Below are 15,740 nucleotides of genomic sequence, written 5' to 3' on the forward strand. Positions count from 1 at the left end.
AATCTTCTTACCTAGAGATTTCTTAAAGCATCTCTACTCAGAATACTTTTAGAATCCCATCATTGGATTAAATTTCTTTCCTTCATATTTTTATTACATATGTTTTTAATTTATAATCCTTTTTTATTTATTATTTAAAAAAAATAAAATCTTTACTATATTGAAAATTTTTTTATAAATACTCCAATACACTGGTAGTATTTAAAAAAAATCTTCTCACCTAAAGATTTCTAGGCATCACTACTCGGAATACCTTTGAATCTCATCGTCAGAGAAAAATTTTCTTTTCTTTCATTTTTTATTACTTTAGTATTATTATTAAATTTATTTTTATATTATTGTTTTTAAAGTTTATTCTAAAAATTAACATAATTATATAAAAAAAATTTAACCACAATTTCATCATTTAATCTAACAAATATAAATATTTTAATATGCATAAATATTAATAAAATAATATATAAAAAATAAAAAAAATTCAAAAAAAAATTTTACCTGAATCAGACAGGTCAACGATCCGGTCAACGTGCAGTTCGATTCAGTTGTTCGCCCGACAGTTCGGTTCAGTCTGGGTGGTTCAGTACCGATTTTGTTCGATCTGGACGGTTCAGTTTCGGTCCAGTCAGACCGGTCAGGGGCTAATAAAGGAAACAAGTCGTCGGGTCGAGTGCACGGACCTCGGGTCGGGTCACGGGTCGATGCACGGATCCTCCTTGGTCGAAACGGCGTTGTTTTGATCCTATGCTCAAAACAACATCGTTTTGCTTTCAATGATTTCTATAAATAAATGAAAAAAAAATTTTTTTGCTCATTTTTTCGGTTTTTCAGAAAAAAAAGGGAAGAAAGCTCTAGGGTGAGCTCGTCGGTCGGTTGCCGGACTACCACGTCGGCCGCCGTCTGGCTTGCCGCCGATAGTCACTGTCGGTGGTTTTCGGTCATCGAAAGATGTCAAAATTCTTCTGGTGGTTCTCTTCGACGCGATCTTCCCGGATCCGATCTTCTTTTCACCGGAAACAACTCCGATCGACATAAATCGGGGCTCAAAGTTTTGGTCTCTTTTCCTTTTTTGTTTTTTTTTTATAGAATCTACTGATTTCTTTATTTTTTTTATGGGTGGCTTTTCTGGCGCTGGGTTTCCCTGCTTAGGGACTGTGATTTTGCTTTTTTTTTTTTTGTGTTTCTGTAGATTTTTTTTTCGACAAAATCTTTTTTTTTTTGTCATTTTTTTCTTTCGTTCTGCCTCCCCCTTGGTTTGCAGATAACAAGCTCTATTTATAGAGCTTGTTGGGATTCAAATCCCAGATCTTCTGGGATTCAAATCTGATTTTTCAACTGAAAAATCACGTCTGTCGTTCGTGATTGACGGCTTGTCGGTCCACCGTCGACAGCTAGCGACAGTGATTTTGGACTTTAGGGATTGTGCATTTAATGCACTAGATTTAAATCAGATAAGGATGAAGAAGAAGAAAAAAGAAAGGAAGAAGAAGACAAACGCAGAAACGAGAAAAAAAGAAAGAAAAGAAGAAAAAGAAAAAAAAATAATAAAAATAAAAATAAAAATAAATGGTGTTTACAAACCCGATCGCCTTAATCCGAAAATAGAATGTAATGAAAAAAGTTCAAGAATCCCTTGTTTCTAAATAAAAAAAAAAAATAGCAATTGAGTTATCTTTTTTAAAATAAAAACTTCTCCCTGACTCCCATTTCATATATTAAATATAAAAAATAAAAAATTTCATTTATATTTTCTTTGGACTTAGCAAGCACACATACAAAGCACACATATGAGGAAATAAATAAATGAATAAAATACAGTTGGTTACTGATGGTGGGGAGATGAAGTTGATGGTTGTTAACAGCTTGGTGCATTGCAAAATTTTCTAATTAAAGAACAATGTACACAATTAATATCTTAATACTAATCAAGTTTATGATTAGTAGAGTTCCTTATTTTTTATTTGAGATCCTTGGATTTGAGTTTAAGCAAATGGTAAAATGTCCAATCACAAATAGGAGCCTAGCTAGCTAAAGCCATTGTCATAAATATTAATTTTAACATAAATAATAATTAAGCTTTATTTGGTTCTTGAATAAAGAAAATAAAACGGAAAGTATAAAGTTAAATAAAAGAAATAATTGAAAATTTTCAACTTGTTTGAATACAGAAGAAAAAACTTTAAAATTTTGTCAAATAAAGCTTTTAAGGTTACGTTAGATAATGATTTTAATTTTCAAGTTTATTCGACTCAAAGAATTTTTTTTTTATTTAAAAAAAAAAAAAAAAACCCTACAACAAAAAGAAGAGGGAAGGTTGGAGTCGAATCTTAGTGTTTATGTCTTCTTTAAGGTTTTTTGACCACTAAATCAATAAATTAGAGACGATTCAAAGAATTTTATTTGCATATTATATTAGGGCAAAATATTGTAATATTACACATACATTGATATATATATATATATATATATAACATGAAAATATATTCTATATCATATAAACATACCATATAGCATCAAATTTTGGTTTTGTGAGTAATTAACTTGGTCTTTGAATATCAAACTTGGTGTTTTTTTTTCTCTTTTTCCTTTTTAAAGTTACTTCAAGTTTTATAAACTCCACCTTAAAATTTAAATTAACATGAGACTTTCAAGGTAAATTTTCAGACTCTAATTATTGAAGCCTCACCTAAAAACCTTAGATTGGAAAATGTTAGAATTATTGTTAATACAACCAAAGATAAGTTCAATTTAAAAAAAAAAAATTCTGGCTAAATTATTGTATTTTATACTTCATAGAGTTAATTAACTTAGTTTTTGAATATCAAACTCAATCAAACCCGATTCTCTTCTTTTTTTTTTTTTTCTATTGAACCAGGTTTTGATAAATACTAGCTAACTTGTTAATCAACAATATTTTCTCAGTTCAAATTTATATCTTATTATGCCCATTACATTATTATCAAATTAAAAAAATCTTCTGTCATTTTTTGAAGATATTGGCTTCCCGAAAATATGTACCAAAATTATATATATATATATGTAAGAGAAAATGATTAAAAATGCAATTTTAAAAAAAAAAAAAAATTGGGGTGAAAGTTGGGATTGCTTTAACTCGAATCTAATTATTCAGACCAAAAGATTAAATGTATATTGTTGGTTATTGGCTTATTGTGCTTTGGTTCCATGCCGTAAGCTCCATTATTGTATGTCCAATACAAAAATTGTGGCGCACTGAGCTACAAATTTTAGTGGTCCAATCTCCAATGCAATCCATGCCCCAAAAAATACGAACAGGATTGCTTATTTTATACTATAAAGTTAATAGACAAATTCAGTTGCCATGTTCAATTTCTTTTTATTGAAAAATAAGGAATTCAAAATCAATTTTTTGCATAGAGCAATACATTTTAATCAATTAGGGCCACTTTCTATAATTTTCATGATACAACTTATTCAATTCTGAAACATAGGTTCTTACTTAACGAAATAATTAAATTGACTAACCCCCAACCATCTTTTTCCCTTTTAATTTTCTTTTCATTTTTCCTTTTTATTTTTGAAAAATATTGTTTAATCTTAAATTAATCTTGCTGTCTTCCACACTCTATAATGACACGTACATCTCCTTATCCGCGTGAAATGGCAAATTTTGATCTGAGACGATAACCACTAACTGATTAATTAATTATAAGTAATCGAACCGCCATCCAATTTGGTTACAAAGAAATCCAATTAAATTTTCCGAACTTGGAAAAACTTTGATGTTGTTGGATCCATATTCTCTCTTAAAGCTGAAAGCTCAATATGAGATCATAGCCATGAGACTTTCAAAAGAAAAATATCTAGATAAGTATCAAATATGTTATTTATTTATCATTTTTTTTTTATCAAACCTCTCTTGTAAATAAAGAAAACATATTTGATTCGAGTCGCACAATTATATCCGTAAATAATTGTCTGAAAGTAAGATTAAAATAACTAATTTTTCTTTATTTGCCCCATCTATTAGATTATTTTAAATGTCGGTATGTTTTTCGAAATCTTAATTTTGATATTTTCGTTTAGAAAAATGTAAATTTCATCTTACCAATAAAAATATATATATCAAGGGATATTATAGACGTTAGCACCACCTAAGAAATGTGAATGAGCCTATCTTATTTATATATTGTTGAATGATTGGAAAGTATGGATAACCAGATAAGTCTCTTTCAATGGATCACTTGTAGCGACCAAATTACTATTAGTAATTATATAATTGATTTAATTAATGTGTGACAACTATGAATATTATAAAACAAAAATATCTAGTTTTAGTTGTCTATCTGCTAAAGTTTTTCTAGCAAAACATGATGCAATTTAGCCAACTTTGTGATTTTTAGGCATTAATTAATTAAATGCAATAAATTCAATAAAAATCATATCAGCAAAATTAGGACCCGTGCCATTAGAATTTCTCAGTTGTCGGTCGGTGGGTATTTGGTGGAGGTGACTTTGAGTTTCAAAAGCTTATCCCTGATGCGCAAGAAATTACTAAGGGCCAATGAGGAAGCTAGAAATTAAGATAGAATGGTGTGCCTCGGTTACAGATAGCAACGGCAGGAGCTTTTATTTATTTTTTTTTTTATGGTAAAAAAATTCGAAATAAATAGATTATTTAATTTTTTAAATTAAAATAAAATATTTTATATTTAATAATTTAAAATAAATAATTATAAATTATATATTTAAAATAATTTTAATAAATAATCATAAATAAAATTTAAACTTAAAATTTTTTTATTAAAGAAGATGAATTTTAATCGACTAAATTATTTACGTGCTTTTATTTTTTATTTTTTACTTTCGAAAAAATAATTGTAAAGCAGAATATCTATTTCCTCTTCAAAATAAAGCGTGACCACTCAAAATATGTGGGCCTCGATCACCCTAATTTTAATGTGGGATGCACTATCTTGGATTCCCGGCAAAATGGGCAAAGCAAATGAAGCCGTTAAGCGAGGTTTGGATAATTTTTTTATAAAATTTTTTAATTATTATTATAATAATTTTTTAAATCATAATTACAATTATAATATCTTTTTATTATTATTTTTAATTTTATCAGAATCAATCTTATTTTCTATCTAAATAAATTTTAAGTCAAGAGGAAATTGACCAATAACAAAAGGATTAGATCAGAGGAAATTAAAAAGAGTAGGCAATTCATCAAATTTGGTAAGAAATTTTGGATTCCATGTATATATAGCATTACAAAATGTTTCAACTTTCTGATGAGATGATGAGACAATTGATTAATTTTATAACAGTAGTAGAAATCAAGATAATGACTATGGGGAAAGTCAACACAAAGCGCCGAATTAATAATCTCATACATTATAATTGAAGGTCACTTAGAAGATTCTTCTTGTAGGACCCCGACTCGGACTTCAAGGGTTAGGTTTAGGTCATGCTGTGGAAAGGGCCCTCTTAATTGAAAGGCTATAACTAATTCACATCTTTAGACTCTTGGTATAGCCGTTGATGGGTCAAGCTGTCCGCTTAATTTTTAAGCAGGTTCGAATAAAAAATTAAGATTCCTTAAATAAATTTAAACATAATTTTTAATTTAACTAAAATTTTAGGTTAGAATTTTAAAAAATAAAATTTGGATTTAGTTTGAATAAAATATGTAATTAAAATATTATAATTAATAAGTATATAAATGAATTTTTATTTTAATATTTTATTTTTTTAAAAAAATTTTTATTATATAAATTAAATTTAATGGATGACTTAAAATTTAGTTTTTCAACTTAAATTAAACTTTAAAAAAATTAAGATATAAAATATCGAATCTAATCAAATTTTTATAATTATATAAATTAAAATCAAATTCAACCCAACCCGAGCACCTCTACGCCTAGCATGATATTACAAGCTCTTCCTTTCTCCCATGTGTCTTTGTTTGTTCGGTGTTGTTTTAATCTCACTCCGATCTTTATCATCACAAAAAAATTGTCAGGATCCATAATTTTAAAGTCCCATTGAGTTTTCCCTTTTTTTTTCACCATTTTGATTTCTCCAACCAAAATTTCACTTCAAGGAATTAAGATGTACACCATGGTTTACCATTCTTTTTATATTTCAAGTATATTTTTATATTATATATTGTACCATTTTTATTGGTATCCTATTAATTCTAGCTAGGCAGCCATTTGACCTTTTTTTTTCCAATTAGTTTTTTTTTTTTAACATTTAAAAATTCATATATGGAATCTACTCAATTGTATGAATGTCTAAGGGATATTTGTTTATGGGAAATCATATTATCTTTGGTAATTTGATTCTCCAATTATAAGATTATCTTGCATATTTTAAGTGATCTTATTTTCTCGTATTTGGTTTATTTGATCTAAACGTAAGATTTTATGTTTGATTGAGGATAATGTAAGATTAATTAATGATAATTTTTTTATTAAATTACCCTTTAAAACTAAAAATAAAGTGATGTTATATTCTATGAAATTTAAAGAATTTGAAGAAGGCAAAATTGAAAGTAAAAATTAAATTAAATTAAAGTAAATAATGTAAGTACAAAAAATATGGGGTTTCTATGGAAATCAATGAAGTAGTTTTCACCCATCACATGGGTCAAGTAATTAACTGATCTTTTATAGTGGCATATGCAATATGTTGCATTCGGAAGATTCGAAGCTAATGTGCAGACACTCAAAAGAAATGGCCACCCAGCTAGGGTGAAGAATCACACACACAAAATCTATAGCTTTCAAATGTTAATAATACATTTGCAAATGCTCTTCACTTGTTCGTTGTATTTCTAATGGTGAAATCTGGCAATTATTCTGTGCATTCACTCAAAAACAAACACTAAAAGCCGTATCTTCCATTTACACATTTACAGTAATTATAACCGAAAGAAAGAAAGATACAGCACTAAGGTTTTTTTTTTTTCATTTTTCTTTTTAAATTATGTAGAAATTAAATTCCACTATGAACAGAAAGAAGGATACAAAGAAACAGTTGGCTTTTTATTTTATACTTTGAAAACATTGCTCCCCCCCCCCCCCCCTCAACTCTGTATACACTTTCCACACTTTTAATATATTTATTTTAACAAATAAATAATAAACTATAGTAATAAAGAAAAAGAAAACATTTAACCCCACTATAAAATACACCCCATGTGCATGGCTATTAATCCAATTCACCACCACTATTTCCTGCTGAATTCATCAGAATCTGACTCACTTTTCCTTCTTCAAACCAACTGGATCCATCTTCTCACTTCTCAGCCAAAAACGTAATTCAAGTGTTTGATGATAAACTTTTTTTACTGGCTTATATGTCTGTTTGCTTTTGGTTTACCATGGTAAATACTATAGTAAAACCACCTTGTCGATGCCTCACTTGATGTAAATTTTGATTAGAAGCTTCCCTTTTTGTTGTCTTACTCGGCAGTGCCAATTGGAGCAGTTCTGTTTGCTACTAACTCAAAATCATTCCCTTCATATTCCTCTTCACTATCCCCATCTTCTTCATCATCTTGAACCTGATCCACATTTTCCTTTTCAGCTTCTTCTATCATGGCTGCCTCGGCGGCCTGCTGGCTCATTCCTTCCTGCGGAGGCCATTGCTGTTCCGGTCGAACCATCAGTGGCACCATAGTGCTGTCAGGTTTAACTCCGTACGAAGAACTAAGTGAATTCTCGTTTTTGCTGATTTTTTCTTTGTAAATAGCATCCAGCTGGTGAAAATATGGGCATGTCTTGGAATCTTCAGGCCTTCTTTTGTTGCTTTCTTTTACTTTCTTGTAGTACTTGTTAATGTTTTCCCATTTTTCTTTGCATCTCTTTGCGTTTCGATTATATCCAAGCTTTCTCATTGCGGCTGAGATCTCCTCCCATAGAGGAGCCTTTGGTCCATTGTCTTGATACTTAGTGTCAAGACTAGTTCTAAGCTTTATAAGAGCTTGAACTTCAACTTTTGGCCATCGTGATGGACTTGATGAAACCACATTATTCCCTCCATTAGTCATTTTCGAGGTTTCAAAATTCAAGGCTTGAGTTTGCGTTTGGGGTTGCGACTGCTGCAAAGGAGGCGGCAGAGATAGCGGTGCTGGTGGAGGTAGTGGTGGAGGTGGTGGTTGAGGATTTGCTTGCTGTTGCACTTGCACCGTGTTTGGTTGCTGTCCCGATACCTTCTGTAAGAATGCAATTACTGCAGCATCTTTTGCTGCTGCCGTGGATCTTTCCTGAACTAAAATCTCATGCTCTCTGTTGATCCGTGTCATTTCTTGAATTCTCCAAGCTTCTTCCCGTGTCATTCTTTCCTGTTCACATTTCTCAATGGTTTGCAAGAACTTGTTTTGCAACTCCTCTTGTTTCTCAATCACCTCCTTCGTCAGCCTCCTGAAAAACTCCTTCCATTTCCTCTTATTCTTACTGCTCCCTTCATCTGAACCGTCGTCGGATGCTGTTGAAGAAGAGGTAGAAGTGGAGAAAAGATTCGATGAAATGTTATGAAAGGAAGATTGCATATTATTCGAAGTAGGATTTATCGAATGTATGGGAACTGTTTGTTTGGAAATAGTAGGGTTTATGGATGGTGTGGCATTGGTTTGAGGTACATTGGTAGGGTTTATTATTGCTGATGGGACATGAGCATTGGATGTAGAAGGAGGATTACAACTCCAAGGCATTGCCGCCGATGTTGGTGTTGGAGTTTGAGGTTTTGGAGGCGAACGTGATCGGAGTGAATGAAGATTTTCAAGAGCTTCTAATTGATCAAAGAAGCGATAAGTCTTGCCATCTGCCTTGCCTGTTCGGCCATCTTTGGTTCTCTTGTGATACTTACAAACATTCTCGAATTTCTCCTTGCATTTCTTGGCACTTCGATGATAACCAAGCTCAGCTAGTTTCCTGGTAAATACAGTTGCAAAACAGCTCCATTTTTGTTTAAATTTTATCTCAAATCCGGCAACAGAATAAAGTTTAAAAGCACTTTGCGACATTAATAAACATCAAAAGAACAAGAAGAACATAGAAAGTAAGACAAAAAAGATTAGAAAAAAAAAAACCTAACCAAACAAGGCCACATGGGAAACTCACAACCCATGTTGGAAGTATATGTAGACATTTATTAGGCTGATGACCATTCTTTTTTGAATTTCACTAAAATGGACAAAAGCCAAAACCAACCATCTCTAAAAGAACCACAACTATCAACAGATGGGATTAACCTGTAAAACTTTAAATTTTAAATGCTTGGAAAAAGGGGTTTGACAAGAAAAGATGAATTCAAACCCCAGATTTTAAACACTGAATTCCATGAAACTGAGAACTGAGCCAATCCCACTTTCCCAGAATCAAGAAAAATCATTCTAGTATGAAGATATGAACCAAAATTCAGTTTGAAAATCTAAATCAGGTGATCTGCATGCATGATCAGCTGACCTAGATAGCTTAAATTATCCATTCAATGAAGCAAAAACAAAACTAAGAAGGATTTTTTTGCTCACCTGGAAACCTCTTCCCATAAATGACCCTTAAGACTTGAGTCACGGAAAACAGCATCCATGTCGGAACGTATCTTCAATAAGGCCAAAGTCTCTTGCCTAGGCCATCGATTTCCTCCAAAACTCCGGTCACCTTCATCAACCCTACCCTTATCTTCTTCACCTGAATTTGAGCCAACCATGCCAATTTCATTTCCTTCATGAATTCCAGGCGCTGCCGCAACGTCGGCGGAGCTTTCTACCATACTTGAGTCCCCCAGCATAGGACTCTCTCTTAGCAATTACAGCTGAAAAAAAAGAATAGTATAACAAGAGAAAGGTGAATATTATCAAGGGGTTTTATGTAAGATAGTTGTATGTGAATTTATTTATTTGATATTTTTGGTGGGGATCTGCCTGTCAATCTCAACCCTCCCCCCCCCCCCCCCCCAAAAAAAAAAAAAAAAAACAATTTGCAAACAAGAACTTTTTTCTTTTTTTTTTCTAATGTTTAATCCGTATGGAATCTTCAGTTATTTTTTGCTTTTACTAGTGTTACTTGGGTTTTTATTATATATAATATATACAGAGAGAGAGAGAGAGAGAGAGACACGCGAGCCACCGGATCTTTTGATCGGTTGACATAATATTAAAATTAACATTTAAAAATTAAGAATTTAAAAAGTTTATGTATGTAATTTTTTTATTTAAAAAAATATAAAAGTAAAAGACTCAAGAGCAAATTAAAATTTGAAAAAAATTACTGAGAAATGCATACGGTAAATAATTTTTTATAAAAAAAAAAAAGAAAAATTAAGTATATTTGTATTATTATATAGTACATAAAGTAATGGAAAATTTATCAACGGCAACGGCAACAGCTGCAGATAGCGACAATGGGGATAATAAGCTGGGCCATGTAGGTCAGCTTTGCTTTTTGGGGCGTTTTGAATTCGAATGCCCGTTGGCTACACTTGAGGTTGAAATTACATACAGCCCTTATCATGTATCCCATTGTCCCTCTAATCAATCATGCAACCTAATTGTTCAACTAGTATTTTATTGCATCAGGTGATCACTAATTAACATTACATTGCTTCGATTCCACAATTCACTTTTTCTTTCCAACTTTGGTTGTTCATTCAAGTTCCCGAAATTGCCCCGTTATTTTTTTTTTTGGTTTTTTTTTTTTTTTATGATTCTCGATTACATAATGAGATGTAATTCTCTTTAATTTTTCATTCTTATATTTAATTAAAAATATAAACATTAATATTATGTTTGACAAGAAAGAAAATTAAGAGAAAAGAAAAAGATCACAAAAGAAAAAATAAAAGAGAAGAGAATTTTTTTTTTCTTTTTCACATTTGGTAGGAAAGATGAAAAATAGAGAAAAATAAAGTGATTAAGGGTAAAATATAAAAAAAATAATAATAATTTAAGTAGAAAGACTTTTCCTTTCAATTTAGAAAAATTAGATTTGAAGGACAAAAGGGTGCAAACCTATTTATTTTTCTTTTCATTTCTTATTTTCCTCTTATGAAACAGAGTAAATAAACCCTTTATTAGAGTCAAATTTCGATCACGAAACCTGGGTAACGAGACCCACTAGACTTCTATGTGCCACTTTATTTTTGTCCTCTCCTATTTTATAAATTTGATCTGGAGACCGTAAATTATCTGTCCACTACACTTTTTTTTTATATCATTTTATTGATTAAAATATTTAAAAAATTCTTGAATTATTTTATTTTTTAAAATAAATTTTTATATTTTAATATTTTCATTGTACTCAAATAAACCTCTATGATTTGTATCTAAATAAATCTTTCAAACAAAAAATTGATTCATGTTAAGGGCTTATTTAGGTATAAATTAAAAATTAAGTGCTTATTTGGATATAAATTAAAATTTAAGAGTTTATTTGATTAAATAAAAGTATAAGAATTTATTTAAATAAAATGATAAATTTTAGAGATTTTTTAATTATTTTTATCCAATTTATTTTAATTCTCTTCAATCTCGTAAATTTAATCTTGAGATAAATGAATTATCAATCCACCACACTTCCTTGTACCATGATGATTTGTTCTTTCCAATCTCATAAATTCTACCTCTCTCTCCTTACTATTTGAACTTAAAATCTTAAAATTATAATCTCAAGTTTTACAAATTATCAAAAAGTTTATTCTTTATACATTGTTAATGGAATTTTTAAATTTTACAAACAATGCAAAAAATCTGTCACGTGTATTTTTTTAATTATATTAGTTTTTTTTTTCAAAATTTTTAATGTATCTTAAAATGATTTGTGTCAATTCTCTAATCTTGCTGGTGGAATCTAAGTGAAATAAATTTTCTATAAACAATTCAAATTATCTCATATGCCATCAATAGAAAATAAAAACTCCACGGCAGCTAAGGTAAAAGATTGTTACATATACTTTTAAAATATATGTTAAAAAATAAAAAAAAAAATATATACATAATAATTTTTAAACATTGTGAAATTTAAAAAGCACTAACTGTGCAACGAACTCTAAACCAATTAACCCTTGTGATTATTAATATCAAGGCCATAAATTTTCAACATACCGTGAGGCAAAGCGTCGAAACCATGATTTAAAAAAAATTAAGACAATTCATGGTTTGACAAATCTTGCCTTCAAAGTTATCTAAATTAAAATTTTTTTAAAAAAATTGGGCATTAAACTTATCTGAATTTGATCCAGAATGTAGAAATTAAACTAGTTAGATGAAGGTCATTTTATTAGGCCAAAGCCATTTATGAAGTTGAAATAATTAGTGACCAATGTAGTTAGGCTGTGACCTACCCTAATAAATAGTATTGAAATTTCGTTGGCTATGATATATTGTGTAATTAATTCCTCATGATTCATGAATTATTAGAATTATGGGACCATATCATGTCTGGCTTTGTTCACTTTGTTAGATATTACTCTAATCCGTCATCAACATGGCTTGTATCTATTCATTTCTACCACCACTGTAGACTGCTTGATTTTCCTTTTTTTTTTATTTCGGGGTGGGGGGGGGGGTTTCAAATTGAAGTATTTCATTAATTCAAGTGGTTATCTATACAAAAATGATTAATAATATAGGGAATTTTTTAGTATCTTTATAATATTTTAGTATATAAGATTTGGACGCACATGTTATGTTGGTAAAAAAGAAAATATTTAGATCTTAACCTAAAACTTAAATAAATTGATTTATATTTATTTTTAACAAGTATTAGTTGATTACTTTTTTATTTAAATTTCAATACCTATAATCTCTAATAAAAAAGACATACTTACATGGAAGAATTAGATAGGTTCTTCTAAATCGCATGTGAAAATTTGTTATTGAAAAATAAATCAAATCAACAATAAACTTAACTCTAGAATAATTGGATACTACCTCTTAAGAGTAGCTGCATAAACCATTCGACCTAAACTCCGAATTCTTTTATTCGGTTTTAATTTTATTCACTAGAAGTGGCATCTTTTTAGTTTACAACATGAGCTCAACCATTCTCTTTATATATTACTATGGATAAATTATTAATGATAATTAACAAGCAAGTATTAAGACTAGAAAGTGCTATTTGAATAAAATGGACTATGTAATAAGAAAATAATATAATTAATTATCAAATGTATCATACATAAAGTTAGGCGTAGAAATTTGATTTTCAATTCTAATCTTCAATTTTCTACAAAGCTAAGTAAAGTATATGTGTCAATGAGATTTCTTTTTTGAACTAATTTTTTTTTATGGCTCAAGATGACCCCACAAAGAGGTTCAATGAAATGGAAGGATAATCTTCTACTTATTAAAAGGAGAAATTTAAATAATCAACTTGTTCTCTTCTAGGGAATAAGGAGAGTTGGATGATAATGCTATCAACTCAATTACTCAATTATTGATAGAAGAAATTAAGTGACAAAGATAAACAGGCAGCATATAATGCAAGAAAGTGGACCCAATAATCAATAGGACATTATAACCACAACATTATGGTGGGATTAATAGCTTATTCATACACGCAATGCAAAAAAAAAAAAAAAAAAAAATCATCACCTCCACCCTAATAGATTTATTTTATAATTTGAGAATATGATTGTTGCATTTGCGTAAAGTTTTAGTATTTGTTGTCAAGGTCTTTTGCACGTGAATATTTATTCTTTTATTTAATATATTATGAATTATAGTTAAGAGTTAATATTGGTACACCATCAATATAATTTTTTAATTTTATAAATAGAATATGTGTCACTGTATAAATACATTAATTTAATAGGGTTTTAATACACCCAGTTGAAATTATTTTTATTAATCTTCTTCATCAACGATTATATTTTCATCTATATTGCTTGTATGCATGCATACATATAAAAGATTTTTATTATATTTTTAAATTTCTTATATATCATATTCATATCAATTGAGTTAATAGTTAGGAATAAAAATATCATATGTTTCTTATTGGTGGATTTATGTGAAGAAAGTTTAGATGAAATTCATTTTTATGAATTATTTTTTAAAAATTTCAAGTTTTTTTAGATTAATTATTATTAATATTATATGAAATAAGGAATATTCTAGCCATTTTATTTGAAATGGCTTTAAGAAAATTCTAAGAAAAAAAATACAAAGTAGTTAAGTGTTAAATTTTATATTTTAAGAGATAAATTTATTTCAAATCACATGATGCATTTTACTATTTACCAAAAATTATAACATATAACAAATCTATCAAAGTTCTATTAATAATGTAAAGAAGTGATATTAAAGATATAATTTTAATAGAACAGTCGAAAAAAAAACAAGGTTAAAGTTCAAAATGTTTGTAGTGGCATTTTTAGGATCAAATTGGCAGTACATATTTTTCTGAATTGGCAATAAATGAGTTATAGCATACAAGTACAACTAGTTCTTCACTGACTCAAAAATAAATTATCAAACTGAATTCATAGAATGAAAAACTATAACATATAATTAATACACATATAACGTATTGATTGAGAGTAGATGATCATAACATGTGTAAGGGAAAAAGCGTGACAGGTCTATCTCCGAGTAGGTCAAATACTTACAATGTCATTGTTCATAATTAATTTCGCACAACTCTTAAGAGTGATTTTTTTTTCTTAGAGAACTCGACTTGTTTGGATTTCTTTTTTCTATCCATTTAGAACAATTCTGTCCATTAAAATTCGGAATTGTTGAAAAATCACGTATTTATTGTTTTAACAATATGAGTATACTTACATATCGTATTTAAACATTTGATTTAATAATTGATGACGATTATATTCTTAAGATAGATTTAATTTTTCTCTTTTTCAAATAAAAAAAATAACATGAGCATGTGTCTTGGAATAATATTAAAAGGATAATCTAATTTAAGTAAAAATAAAAATAAAAGATGAGTTAAATTAGGGAAAAGAAAGTAAAAATATTAAAAATAAAAATTGAATTTTAATTTAATTGATTTATACAATTAATTTTATAAAATTACATTTAATATATTTAAAATTTAAATTTTAGCAGCTACAATCTTTTCTTTAATCTTCAAACTATAACCAAGCCTGCTTTGTACAAAAAAAAAAAATTGAAAATGAATAAGAGGAGGTGAGGTGAAGGAAGAAAGGTAGGTAAACATCAAGGAGAAATGGGGCACCGTGTAATTGCTATTATGGGGAGGGGGTGAAGGGCACGTAATTGATTTATGAGAAGACCTATCACATTTTGTTTATGTTAGTATGTATTTTTGCTTGTCTTTGCCTTGTCCAAAACAACAGTACTTTTACTGGTTTGTTTTATGCCCCCCCAACCCGCCCTCGTGTGCTTTGCTGGCACAAAACTTCTCTCTAGCAGTTGGATTAATGGAGATGCCCTGGTTCCCCCACTTTCCCACCATTAAAAATTTCCCCATCTTTGGTTGTATTTATTCATCACATAGCACCAAGAAACTGATAGTTTTTCTTGTAAGAAACATAAAGCACAGAAAGCTACAATTGCAAAATAGAGTTGCAGAAGAATTTCATGTGATGTTTAGAAGATTTTGTCTGTGAGAGAATAAAGCAATTTGGATGCCAAACAGATCCAGGAAGTTATTTAGATTGAGATCTTAGTTTCCTTAAACATAGGATTCCAAGCAGTACTCAAAAAAAAAATTTTCTGCATACTTCATCAACAAGCAAATTAATTAATTAACAATAAATATATACTCTTTCAA

At 29.3% G+C, this 15,740-nt stretch overlaps 1 protein-coding gene across 1 annotated transcript; it reads right to left on the reverse strand.

Moving 5' to 3' along the window:
* Nucleotides 1-6,924: 6,924 nt before the first annotated feature.
* On the reverse strand, nucleotides 6,925-10,047 carry LOC111315713 (trihelix transcription factor DF1-like). Its single transcript, XM_022917656.2, has 2 exons — nucleotides 9,518-10,047; nucleotides 6,925-8,918 (listed from the first exon to the last, which is right to left on the reverse strand). The coding sequence occupies exons 1-2, from the start codon at nucleotides 9,775-9,777 to the stop codon at nucleotides 7,448-7,450; spliced, it is 1,731 nt and encodes a 576-aa protein (XP_022773391.2). The 5' UTR covers nucleotides 9,778-10,047; the 3' UTR covers nucleotides 6,925-7,447.
* Between the last annotated feature and the right edge of the window lie 5,693 nt (nucleotides 10,048-15,740).

The sequence above is a fragment of the Durio zibethinus genome, chromosome 20, assembly GCF_047325235.1.
Source record: "Durio zibethinus cultivar Kanyao isolate XHJ-2024 chromosome 20, ASM4732523v1, whole genome shotgun sequence".
NCBI classification, from domain to species: Eukaryota; Viridiplantae; Streptophyta; class Magnoliopsida; order Malvales; family Malvaceae; genus Durio; species Durio zibethinus.